The 13682-nt window shown below is 37.0% G+C and overlaps 1 protein-coding gene across 1 annotated transcript in view; it reads right to left on the minus strand.

The window, feature by feature from the left end:
• The window catches only part of LOC129262162 (protein unc-13 homolog B-like), a 176083-nt gene that overhangs the window by 53287 nt on the left and 109114 nt on the right, over window positions 1-13682 (minus strand). Inside the window, exon 6 of the mRNA XM_064099460.1 lies at window positions 7057-7170. Coding sequence (XP_063955530.1) covers window positions 7057-7170 — 114 coding nt within the window. The remainder of the gene's footprint in view (window positions 1-7056; window positions 7171-13682) is intronic.

Consider the following 13682-nt stretch of genomic DNA (forward strand, 5'->3'; position numbering starts at 1 on the left):
AACCTCTGTACTTGTCATCTCATAAAGAGAACACCTCACCTTGTGATAGACTCTATAAAAGTGAGAATGTAAGTGAAATAAGTACTAGAGTAATGAGGGAGTTGTACGTGTGTGATATCACAGATCTTGGTCGCATTGCCGATGGGAGGATCTACATGGCACTAGTGATCTCAATATTTAAATGCTCATAGCTTTCTTATTATTCATTCAATCTTCCTCAAACTTTCAACAATATGTTTCTTTGATTTTTCTCTTTGATATGGATTCAGCTGGTTTCAAGGGTTTCATTCTCCTTTAAGTCATTTGAGAGAAGAATGACAAGAGAACAGAGTATGGGGCAAAATTTCAGGCTTATTTTTCACTTTACACCTACCATAATCTAGAGAAGATAGGAAACACTTACCCCATTAACAATGAAAGAGCCAAGAAGCTCTTTGGAGGCATGCACTACGTAACATGATATATCCATATTATATTTTCCATTTTGTGGGTAAAAGAACACAAATAAAGGAGGATGCGAGTTGAGAAGTAAACTTCTCCTTCCTTTCGCTCAGGGTTCACAAACAAAGGTGTTCACTGTGTGTGATGATACCTCTAGGAACCACTTTGAGGAAAAAATAGCACTTGCTTTTTTATGGTAATAGGCAATATCTATAATTGAAAAGATCGATCATGGCACATATCGAATTCTGCGTCTTTGATACTGAAGTGTTGGTTCGTCAATGCATGGCTTAGGGCTTGAAGGTTTCTGTATGTCAAAGAGCTAATGGAAATTCAGCAGCTACTCCCATCAACCTTGACTGATAATGTTGGTTTAGCTGATCACATTTTACTGATCAAACATGCCAGTGTCTGACTTCCCTAAATAGGGGAATATAAATGAAATAACATTGGCTAATAATCACATTTGAGTCACCAAAGACCATCTTCGGTGAATTTAAGAGCAATGTTTTGGAGGGCAATTACAGTCCTGATGTTACTAATCCTCTTTTATTACAGGATGCCTATTTCCTTGATAAAACTGGCATAGTGCAATCACATATTACGTCAATAAAGGTAAGATCCAGCAGATTCACAATAGAATACTCTCTCAGAATTGAAGGAAACCCAAAATATGTTCCTTGGAAGTTGTTCCAATATAATAAGACTTCTCCATCGTGGAATGGAGTACGACCATTTGATAATTACAGGAAAACAGGAAAAACATGTGTATGCAAAAATTTAAAACCAAGAGAAAGGGAAATATATTTCAAGTAGATGATCCAAGCAAGGATACCATGATCATTACACTGAACAAAAGTGAAGATTTCTAAGATGAACTGCAAAACTGATCCAAATCACAAAGAAAATAACATATCAATATCAATACACACTCAATTGATTTTAATGACAAATGAAGTACAAAGTAGGCGATAGATGATATTTCTCCAAATCCTTTTTTGGTTAAATCTCAATATCAATTCAACGTTTTCTTGGAAGAAGAATCCAACATTCCACGCTGAAGTCAGCAAAGCGCCATCTCCAATTAGGCCTTCCTACGCATTGTCTCTAATCTCAAAATGAATCTTCATTAAGTATTACATGCATTCCATGATGCTATACATAGCAGCTTGCGGTGCTTATCAAACTGATCAGGGTAATATAAAAGCATTCAATTGATGTTGCGCTTGCTATTCGGTGGAGTGAACTCTTTGGCATGTTACAGATGAGACAACATCACCCTCATTTACCTAAGAGCATCCTGTGGAAATAACGGTGGGCTAATTAACCTCAGTCTAAACCAAATGCTAAATATTCCAATCAATACATGTATTACAGCTTAGGCAGGCTATTCCCCTATCCCATTTCACATGCAATGATTAAATCAATTAAGCCATCATGGTCCAAGCGTGGAATCTATCTTCATTATTTTTTTTTAATAGGGAAACGTAGTATGGCTTAGGGATTTCAAGGTTGAGATTCAACATGTTTTATGGCATATGAAATTCATGTGATGGTGTCTTGAAAAGAAAAATGTAAAGTGAGTTATTCAAAGCAACATAACTGGACATCTCAAAGTTTCGTAATTGTGCCCAATGATAGACTTGAATAATATTTGAATATGATCTATCTATCTCAAGGATAAATAGAAAAAGGGACACAATGCTATAATGGGAAATCTCATTTTCACTTTTAAAATCAGGACGGATATACCTATTAATATTCATTTAAACATAGTTTCATGGTAAATATCCTTGAAAAGAGAAAGATTTTGTTCCGTGCTATATTGCATTTCATATTCACAGCTCGACATCTGCATGAATTCTATCTTTACTCTCATGAGTTATGCAATGGGGGAATTAATGAACAACAGAATCTTGCTTTTTCAAATTCAAGGACGATGGTCATCCTATTTTCAAGAAGTCTGTTATCAATAATGGATGCTGGATTACGGATAAAAATATGTTCTCAGCCAATCAAATTGCATGCTTTCAGAAGCTTATAACAGTAGCATACAACTGATAATAGAGTTGTGATGAATTTTGTGAAATAGGGCCAAATCTAGTAGAATAAAAAGCCTTCATAAAAAAATTATCCAAGTCAAAATCAATGTTCATATAAGACAAGTATAAGTATAAACAAGAAACCACAGAAGAGAAATTTTATTGTATCACAATCATCGTATTTCCTTTAAAGGGCATTCCCTTTCAGTTGCCAATATGTATCAAAAGGTGGTTTCAAACCGCCTCGATCACAAGAATCCCCGTTAAATTACGAGAACTTTTTTAGGCTGAAAAATACCCATTAATTATTCCTGCATTCACACCGCCCTGAAACATACCCTTCGGGATAAGTTCCTGAAGTTACGAGCATGCGCAGTATGGTCTGATAAGCAGCAAGGCGCGAAATTCAAAATCACTAGCCCAGCAGCAACCCATGCACGGCGCCGCACCCAACGACACGCTGGGCTAAAAGTTCCCGTAATTTGCTTTCAGACCGCCAAAATACCCACGACCTTGGAAAAATCCCTGCGAAAGTTCTCGTAATTTCGCCAAGTACCTACTATTTATCGGGTATTTTCTTTCGGGGATATTACGCGTAGTTTGCTTTCACACCGCCAAAATACCTGGTATTTTCTGATCGGGGTAAATTTCCCGATCAGAGAATACCTGGAACTGGCGAACTTCGAGGCGGTCTGAAACCACCTTATGATGACTGCTAGTCATGGCACTGTGGTATAAGTCCTTGAACTTTGATCTGTGGGTTGATGGTTCAAGTCCTAGCAAGGCACAATTATCTCTTGGTGAGGTAAAGGATATGATAGCACATTTGCCACTCTCTACCCAGGTGTATAGTGAGTCCCTCTCTATTAATTGCTTGGAGAATAGCACCTACCTCTATTCTGATACTATTCATTTAATTCAAGGACGAGATGAAACCAGCTTAAATGTTGCATGTGAAAGTTGACATAGGTATACACCGTCATAACTCATAATACCATATTGATTTCACAAAGGCCCCAAAGGTATTGAAGTAAATGGAGGGTGCAAGGGGATTTACGTCAAAACAATTTTAGCGTTCTTGGCCTCAATTCTATTATATAACGCTGATTTATGTACATGTATGTATTTGAACAATATCTAGGTCAATCCGCATACAAGTACAGGTAATGCCGCTTCAATGACGTCATACATCCAGGGCCAGAAAGAGAAAGGGTTGGGAAACAAAATTTCTATTATACGCAGGTCAATCACTTCTATCTGAAAAATTGTTACATAATGGGATGCCAAGAAAGAAAGGTTTCATCTTACACATTCTGTATGAAAATTTATTCATGATGATCCATCCTGTTTTAGTTACAAAGAAGAGCATATTTAATCCAAGGAATATTTTGGTTTTATTACGCATTTTTGTTCTCATTAATTTATAAAATGAGTGTTTAAATAACCTTTTGAATCACTGAGAACATTGCTTAGAGCGTCTGCTAGATTTCCTATGCCAAAGAACTGATACCGAAAAGAAAGTAGAGTTATAACAGATTTTTTAATCAATCACAAACTTTAGGACAAAAATAGAAATTACATTTATCCTTGGAGACTACATGAACAATATATATGTTTCAAAATAATTAAATGACCAAGAATAAAATCACAAGCTCTCCACTATGCATTAATTTAACATCTACAAACTAATGAGTAATATCTCTTATTTGTATCAGATTTGGGATTGAATATGAGTTTGAATAAAACAAATGGTTGAACAACTAACTTTGTTTATGCAGCACTAACAATGTAATCGCAACATTAACCCAAACAACGTAAAAACCTTAATTATGTGCAGTGAAGACATGCACTATCCACAACCTGGCTTGCAAGTAAAAACAAGCAAGAACAATTGTTTCTCCTCCTCCTCCTATTAAGTAAATGAGCAATCTATTTTATCTACCTCAATTAATGCATCATCAGCAGAAGAAAGTGCAGCTAATACAGGCTTTCTTGACATTTCAATGTTAAGTCAAGCATAACACACAGAAGGCATGATGGCCGCACTATACATGTACAGCAAACACATACAAGCCAAAAGGGAATAAGCAAGTTTGAAGATAACTAGCGTTGCAAACTTGGAATGGCCTGAAATGCACCACTGTTGCGCAACAGGGATTGTATTCAAAACCGCTGAAGCGAGACCAATGAAATTTTCATAGAAGTTAGATTAAAGAAATAAGCTTTCTACTCATGAACATTTAATTGAAAATACTACAACATTTTGGAATTACTTTAGCCCTCTGTCAGAGGGACATTTTTGGGGGATGCTCTGTTTATTCTGTATCTGACCAGATTTATTAAAATCAGGTCTGAAACTAAGTTACAGATCACTCCTCTAATATTATAAACTTTATCATAACTTTGTTTTGAATTTAAGAAGGAATCACATATTCATGATTATTTCCAAACAGACTGTCAGCTTTGCTAATATAGGCAATATCATTGGAAAACAGAGCAAAGACAGTTTCTTTGAATTCTAATTACTGTATTTTTTTCCTTACTTTATGCAAAACTGAAGGAATGGAAAAAAAAGAAAGATTGTGTGGAAGAACAGAGGAATAAATCAAGAATATACATACAATTTAGGATAATTGATTTCTTTGTCTAGTTTTTCAGATGAAAGGGGGGGGGGTTGGATTAATTTGCCTCATGAGCACTCTAAATTGTTAATTACAATATAGAGATTAGTTGGAAAACAATTTTTATGAAGCGTTTTGTGATCGCAGGGCAAAAGTGCTAAACCAAATACTCCACGGATTGGATAAAGAAATAGTAAAAACTCATATACAAAGTCAAGAAAGACACTGATATAGATAACAATTATACAAATAGTTGAAAAGATAAAACAATCAATATAATTATCATCCTTGTTCGTTAACACTCGATCAGCCTGCCAACAGTATCAGCACCACCTGCTCATTCCAAGCTCAGTACCTGGTTAATAACCACAAACTAAATGAAGCATAAACTTGTCAATAAGTGAGCTGTTTCCATGGAAATGAAATAAAACCACTAAAAAGCCTCGATCTGGTACTAGCCATATTGTGTGCATAAATGCTAAGTTGGTGTGATATGTGTAGATTTAAAATGATTGCAAAATTAGACAAATTTATACATACAATTTACGTGTGGAGGTTGAGAAACAATTTGGATAAATGTACGTACATGTATGCTTTCTGTGCATATGGAACTAAAATTTAAAAAGACAGTGTGCAATACATCTAAAGACTTAGGAAGGTGGATCTTCATTTATAGAACATTTTGCACTATACTGCATTCTATCAAACATTCCAGCTATTGGACATTGGTTTATCAGACCGGCTAATTATTGGGCCTTCTAAAGTCGACCGCACACCTTACGATTGGTCTGCGACCCGATTTCAGAATAAAATGTAGTAGAATTTGATGCTAATATTGAGACTTGGAATATCTTACTGTGTAATGTTCTAAATCATCGTACGAATACCTGTGTTCAAATCTGTGACTGTGCTATCATCCTTCTTAGAATAAAAGCGAATTTAATATCTAGTCGTAATGACGTCACAGCAGTCGTACGATTGCCTACGATTTGAAACTGATTTGGCCTTTACTCTAAAATAAAGGCTTGTAATCTTTCAAAATGGTTATATTAGTATTCTTTCAATTAATTTTAACCTCAAATAAAATGATATGTTCCATTCACATTTTCAGAAAATGAGCAAAATGCGATTTGTTCCAAGATCCGATCGCGAACAGTCGTAAGGTGTGCGGTGGCCTTAAGTCATAGGAGTGCAATCCATCCTTATAAGTCATTTGATTTAAAAGATTAAATGTCATCCATAGGCCTGATTCAGAGGAGAGTGTTGTAGGGGGTAGAAAGAGGGAATGGGGCACCCAAACTTGAGACAATCCTGTGAATGTATCACCCACTTTGAAATATGGTAGTACAGCTTCCTTGAGTGTGATTGAATATCAGTGACACATCAATTTCAAGGATCTGAGTAATAATATGGGGGAAGGGTCTGCATCAGAAACTGTCTATATGTTTTCTGTTATCATCAGTTCATAGGAGCTGAGGGGTGCAGAAAGAGGGCTATTAGGGGTGCAGGGGAAGGGCTGCATGGGATAGTTTTCAATTGAGGGAAGGGGCTAAGATACCTAGCATAAGCCTGTACTGCATCTTGTAGAAAGAATTTTCTGATAAAGGTGCTTTTCACAGTGGCTTTTCAACATTCTTCATTGTCTTGTCAATGATGAAATGTTAATGTTAGGATTAGCAATGAAAATGGTTCTGACTTTTGATAAGGATATGGATGTGAATATAGGAGACGACCAGTGGGGTACCTACCCGCATTACCAATCTATCTTCTTCAGCACATACCTGGATCGATCATGAGACGGGGCTGGGGTGAAGATGGGAGAGAGAAAAGGTGGAGGACAATGTGTATTTGAGGCTAGTTTATGTGTTAGCCATATGACTTCTTCAGAAAGGGGTAAAGAAAACTGGAAATATGGGGGGGGGGGGTGAGGGGCAAAATGGTGGTGGACTTACACTGAGCTGGTATAAGCTGGGCAGGTGGCTGCTGTCCTGAGGCGCTGCCATCTTGTTGGATAATATCATGGATCATCCGAAGCTTGCGTTCATAAGCCACAGATTCTTCTTGCTCTGTTGTGAGGAGAAATCAATAAAAATTGTTGAATGCTCAGTACAATGAGCAAGAATTAGTGATAGTACGCAAAAGAAAATATTGAAATCGAGGAGAGAGGTGAATATCATAGAGTTCCCACATCCATAGAGCAATTGGGAGTATACATGTACCTTTATTCCTGTTATGATAGGAGGTCAAGAAAAGAAGAAAATCCCTTATAAATATGTTCATAAAAGGGAGGAATTTGTATGTTTACAAGATATGAAAATTTACATATTAGTCAACAATATGTCTCTTGAAATGACTGTATTCAAAGAATAATACTCTCTTTACAAAAAAAAAACTGATACATGTTCAAGTAATTCTCTACTCCTAAGATTGATAAAGATTGAAGTAAAAACCCTGAATATAAACCAGCCTTAGACCCCTGTTATATCTGAGAGATTCCCTACCTCGGGCCGGCCCGGGGCCTACCTCGGGTTGGAAAGAAATCAGATGTAAACATCCCAAACCTATCTCAGGCCAACTTTTAGCGAACCTACCCGAAACCACATCCAGAGGTAGTCTCGGGTAGGTATCGGGCCGGCCCCGGTCCACCGACTCGTAGATGTAAACGCACACAAGCTTTCGAACCTATCTCGGTCCGTTCGCCAGCTGTCAAATTACATCACAGCGCGCGCTATCCCCTCCCCATCCCCGTCGTTCTTCGAATGTTTTGCGGCATGCGACATGTGAATTGTGATTGATAAAGTCTTTGATTTGAGTGGAAAGAAGGAAGCATTTTAAACGTATCCTTTTCAAGTCAATCATATCTTCAACGACTGCTGGGATCATCAGCTTTCTTCCAGAATCTCGGGTAAAGGTAAAGGTAAAGAGTCATTTCGACTCTCTCTGGAAATGATCGGCACATGTCCCACCCTGTCATTTCTGTGTAGCAGCCAACGAGTGTAACGAAATGTAAACAACTTCAATTAGCGCGCACAAATTATTCAGAGCCTAGATCGAGAGCGCCCTTTGGTGTCAGCAATCGGATACCGCTCGAAACCGTACCGATAGGGGAGGGAATGGACGCTGTGATGTAAACAGACCACATTTCGGACTCGGTCCGTTTGCGAAGCTAATCCACCAATAATCCAGTCAAGGTTGCAAGTGGACTCGGTCGGGTCTCGGGTAGGAAACTTTCAGATGTAACAGGGGTCTTAGATCACAGGAGCCTACTTATCCTTTCACAGTTTCATTAGTGTTTTTCAATAATTCATGCAAAAGACTTGCTAAGACAATAATTGGCAGCTCTATAATGCACAAAGGTGATCAGTATCACTCAATCTTACTCTACCCTCCAAAACCTACATACTTTGCATAATCATTATTCCATTCTGGATGCCATCATTGCAATAATTTTGGTCTGTTGGAATATTTTTAAGTGTATCATTGTTTGATACATCAGGGCCCCGTCTTACAAAGAGTTGCGATTGATCTGATCAATCTCAACAAAGTGGAAATCCATCAACGTCATAATTTTTTCTACAGGAAATTTGCACAATGACCTTTGTAAACAAATAGACGCACACCGAATTGTCAAGGCACCAGTGAATGTACGAGTTTAAATCATATCTAAAAACATTTTGAACATGATAGATTTTAGAATCTGGCGTTGCTGGCTTTCCATCGTAGTGGTTGATTCGATCAATTGCAACTCTTTGTAAGGCAGGGATCCAGATATCAGGATGCATGCAGCCGACAGGTGCCTGTGGAAAGAAGCCATGATTTAGATCTTGGCTCAATGAGCAGTAAATGGAGGCTTCCGACGTCACAGAAGGTAACCAACTGAGAAACGAGACCTAGCTTGCTGGAGTAATAATGAGGCCACACTCCACACACGTATGTATGAAATATTATTGTGCCAGCATTGAATGAATGGCATTGAGATTAGCGACGAATTCAATTGGCCTTAGATCCTCGGTGCATCTGATATGGGACACAGTACTATACAGCCTTGGCATATATCCTGTGTTCTCACACAGAATGGATTGGACCGCACATCAAAGGATCACTCTTTGGGCTTTAGAAGATGGGGTTTATCAGACAGGAAGTGCCACATGGTTTTAACATACTAATAGGATCATTAGGCAACAAGCAAATGAATAATGAGCATCACTTTGGTAACAATGATGTCAGTGACATAGGCTTCATTACCCCCTCCCCCACACCACCACTGCCAATAATAAGAACTAATATTAACCCATTAAAGATCAAGACCTTATAAACATGCTGGAGCCAATGGAAAATGCATGTCGGACAATAAGCTGGTCTCCAATGGATTAAAACAAAATTTTGATGTTACATTTTGTGCCAACAAACTCCTTATTATGCAACACTGCATCTGTACATTTTAAATGACAGTAACTGTGTGTTCCTGGCTGTGATGTACACTTGTGTTTTAAATATTATAGATTTCTGTCGGCAAATATGCAACATTTGTATCCTGGATGTTCTAAATGTAACCTCCGTGCTAATTAAGTATTTCACTTACATGGGTCCAACTACCACTAAAGGTGGTGCTGCACCAGCCCGAGTTTGCTCAATCTCGAGATTTTAGCCGATAGGCCCTCTTCGCAATTAATCTCGAGATTCAAGAAACCCTGTCTCCACCATCGCAAGAAGAGCGATTCCAGCTCGAGCGAGGCATCGATGCATTATTCGAAAAATAGCGCGCTATTTTGCAAATAATCCCAAGTTGACTTGGGATTGCAATCTCGAGATTAATCCTACGAACTAGCGCAAAAATTGCGTCTCCATTGCAAATAATCTCGAGATTGTTCAGATCGGGATAATTTGCTGGATCAGAAATAGCGCACTAATTTGAAAACTCGGGCTGGTGCAGACGGCCCTTAAGTCAATTCCCACTAAGTCTAATGACCTTTTGGTCTAGATCATCCTAATATCCATCTGAATCCTGTCAATATGATTAACTATTCTGTATTATAACCATCATGGATGTATACACTACATGTTTAGTAATCTAATTCAGGCTAGGTTTTGCCCGTTTAGCAAAATAACCACCTGGTATTTAAAACACTGGATCTATTGGATAAGATTTACTTACATTAGACCAATTGGTCAGTAGATAAAAAAAGAGAAATTTTAGTAAACAAAGTTGCAATTATAGATCACCAGGGCAAGCTAAGCTCAAATTGAATGTAGACCAAGTTGTGATTAAATGAAACTGTATTTAGAACAAACAAATAGAAGAGAAATAAAATAGCTACAGTAGTGTAAGGTACTCATGAAATTAGACCAACTGGTATTAGACCAAGTGGCTATAACCTGTTTTGCGAAATCAACGTTATGAAGGATGACAAATCACGAGGCAAATAGAATCTCTAGGAGCTGGAGAGCAATTAATTACATGGAGTTCACTTCAGACATGGTACAATAGAATCAGAAAGTGGTTCTGACATTGTTATGTGTAAGGTGAAATCAAGCTGAATGTATGAATGACAGTAATTTCATCAATTCCATTAACATGTGAATAGGTATTGTCTGGTGTATACAACTTCTTGGAGATCGTCGTCACGATCCTATTATTGGGACTAGAGTGCAATTCTTTCCAGTTTACAAGTAGTGTCATTACTAACATGCATTGATACATGAACTATACCAGGGCGTTAACCAGACAACATGAATGAATTGAACTTTCTCATTATATTTGAATGTAAAGGGAAATTATCAAGAATTAAAGTAAGTATAGTGCTGAAATGATCAATCAAATTAATCAAATGAATGCCATGTTGAAGGTCGATACAACCTAAGCCATTATGATTTCATTCCCTACCCCTTTTAAAAAGCTACACATGAAGAAAATAATCTTTTGTGTAAAAACTATGATCTTTAGTAATTATCTACACAAACCAAGATATAGGGTATTTTAACAAACATTTATCAACATTGTAGAACAAAACATATGTTCATACACATGCATGATATCCTTAAATAAGGTAGTTTTTCATTTCTAATCAATTTTACTTAAATACAGAATATAAATATAGAAACAATGATAATTTGAATACATCGCAGATTTCTTGTGTAATTAACACCATAGATTCAATGGTTAAAACTTTGTAAACAATATGAAACACGTTTGCAGAATTGCAGTTGAGAACACATCACTATGGGTGTTATCACTAGTAGATATGAAAGTATTATTGTGCTATAACACAGTGATTGCATTGTAACACAGGATTAAACTGGTTAATCAAGTTTACTTTCAATAGAAGGCACTTGAGAGCAAAGACACAGATGCCAACCTAAATTGTGAAAAAAAAAAAATATATATTTTTATCCTATTTTCAGGCCTTAATTCCTATTTCCCAGCATTGTGCTGCACTCAACCCAGGTGAGGTGAATGGGTCTCCGGTAGGAAGAAATTCATTGAATGCTTCAGCGCCTATATGGCACCAAGGCTAAAGCCGGGGTGATGATGGCAGTGCTTTGAATCTTCAGGCAAAAAGCTATTATTATTATTATCATTTATTTTCTTACAAACGTTGAAAAACATACTAAACTCATTATTTTTACAAGTTACAAAAATCCTATTTCTGTAACCACTCTCTTAAATGTCACTTTCTCCTTACAAATCCTACTAAATAGGATAAAATCCTACTAATTGCAGCTCTGCAAAGAGCAAAGTGACAGAGCAACAAACATTGATAAACAACTTTTCCTTGATCCAAAAATATCTTCATTTACATCAAAATCAGAGGACTTACATCCCTAACATAATGACATATAAATATTCTATATAAGATATACTATACAAATATACCAGGCATTGAGAAAGTATGAAAATAATTTATTGTCTGAGGTTGGATCGGCAATTACTTTTTTACCAAATGATGAAGCGCTGGAGGAAAAAAACAAGTGGAATGCCTCTGGCGGTCTCACTTGCATCACGCAATTCAATATACATGTAGCAGCAGTGCTGACTTTGAAAAACAACCTTTTAATAATTATTCACAAAAAACACCATTCATATGATACAATACTACGTTCATTGACAATGTGACGTAAAACTTGTCAGTGATCCTTGATTACCCCTATATCCACATTTTATACACTATATCTATAAACTTTGAAAGTTATGACAGCAATCTAATAATTACCTCTAAAATGGCCAAAGTTCAATGACCTTATATGACCTTTGACTTTGGTTATGTCACCTGAAATTCGCATGAGATGTTCAGTGATACTTGACGACTCTTATGTCCAAGTTTTATGAACTAGACCAATATACTTACAGAGATATGATGGTAATTCAAAAAAAAAACCAACATGGCCAAAGTTCGTTGACCTTACATGACCTTTGACCTTGATCATGTGACCTGAAACTCGCACAGGATGTTCAGTGATACTTGATTACTCTTATGTCCAAGTTTCATGAGTCAGATCCATAAACTTTCAAAGTTATGATGGTAATTCAACAAATACCCCCAATTTGGCCAAAGTTCATTGACCCTAAATGACCTTTGACCATGGTCATGTGACGTGAAACTCATGCAGGATGTTTAGTAATACTTGATTAACCTTATGGCCAAGTTTCATGAACTAGGTCCATATACTTTCTAAGTTATGCTGTCATTTCAAAGGCTTAACCTTTGGTTAAGATTTGGTGTTGACGCCGCCGCCGTCGGAAAAGCGGCGCCTATAGTCTCACTCTGCTATGCAAGTGAGACAAAAACTGCTAGTCCAACTGAGGACAAATAATTACTACTTGAAAACAAACAGTCACTGAGAAAGTCCTTATGAAAACATAAAACGTGTATTCTAGTAGCTTAAAAAGCTTCTTATTGCCATGAAATCAAATGCTTTTTCAGATCAAACTTGGCCATTGGGCTGGTAGAAGACCTAAACGGATGACCAATAGAAGCTCAGATCTCTCTCTTTAAATTCAATATTAGGCCAATTTGCACGCCCCAAATACCATACCCCCTCCCCCTGGACTCGTTGATGATGACAATGACATTTACAATACTGGAAATGTCAGAATCTGCTGGTCAATATTTTTGGTCACTATTCCCCATGGACCAGTCATTTGCTGGTCGGCAAGTGTTTGCAAGGTTGCATGCAGTTAAAAGTCCATTGGGCAAAAATCTTAAGAACTATATTCAGTGTAAACGCATTTATCTACACTGCAAATCTTGCTTTAAAAATAAAAAGAAGTTCAGCATGTGATATTTCATTCTGACTTCAAGTTTGCTGCAAATAACACCAAACTACTTACAAAATTAATACAGTAAGCAGGTTTCTTGGTATTGCAAATGAAACAAATTTTCATGTAATTCACTACCATACCATTCAGCATAATTGTATTGTACATCAAAAACATTTGAATAACCATAGAATTATCAGCAGTGTATACGTGGGAAGGAAATATAGTCCCCTCCAAAAGAAAAAAAAAAAGTGGGAGACAGAGAGATACACAGGGTAAAAAGGAGATAATAAGATGCCAGTCAAATGAACTGCAATCACA

This window comes from Lytechinus pictus, chromosome 5 (genome assembly GCF_037042905.1).
Source record: "Lytechinus pictus isolate F3 Inbred chromosome 5, Lp3.0, whole genome shotgun sequence".
Classification (NCBI taxonomy): Eukaryota; Metazoa; Echinodermata; class Echinoidea; order Temnopleuroida; family Toxopneustidae; genus Lytechinus; species Lytechinus pictus.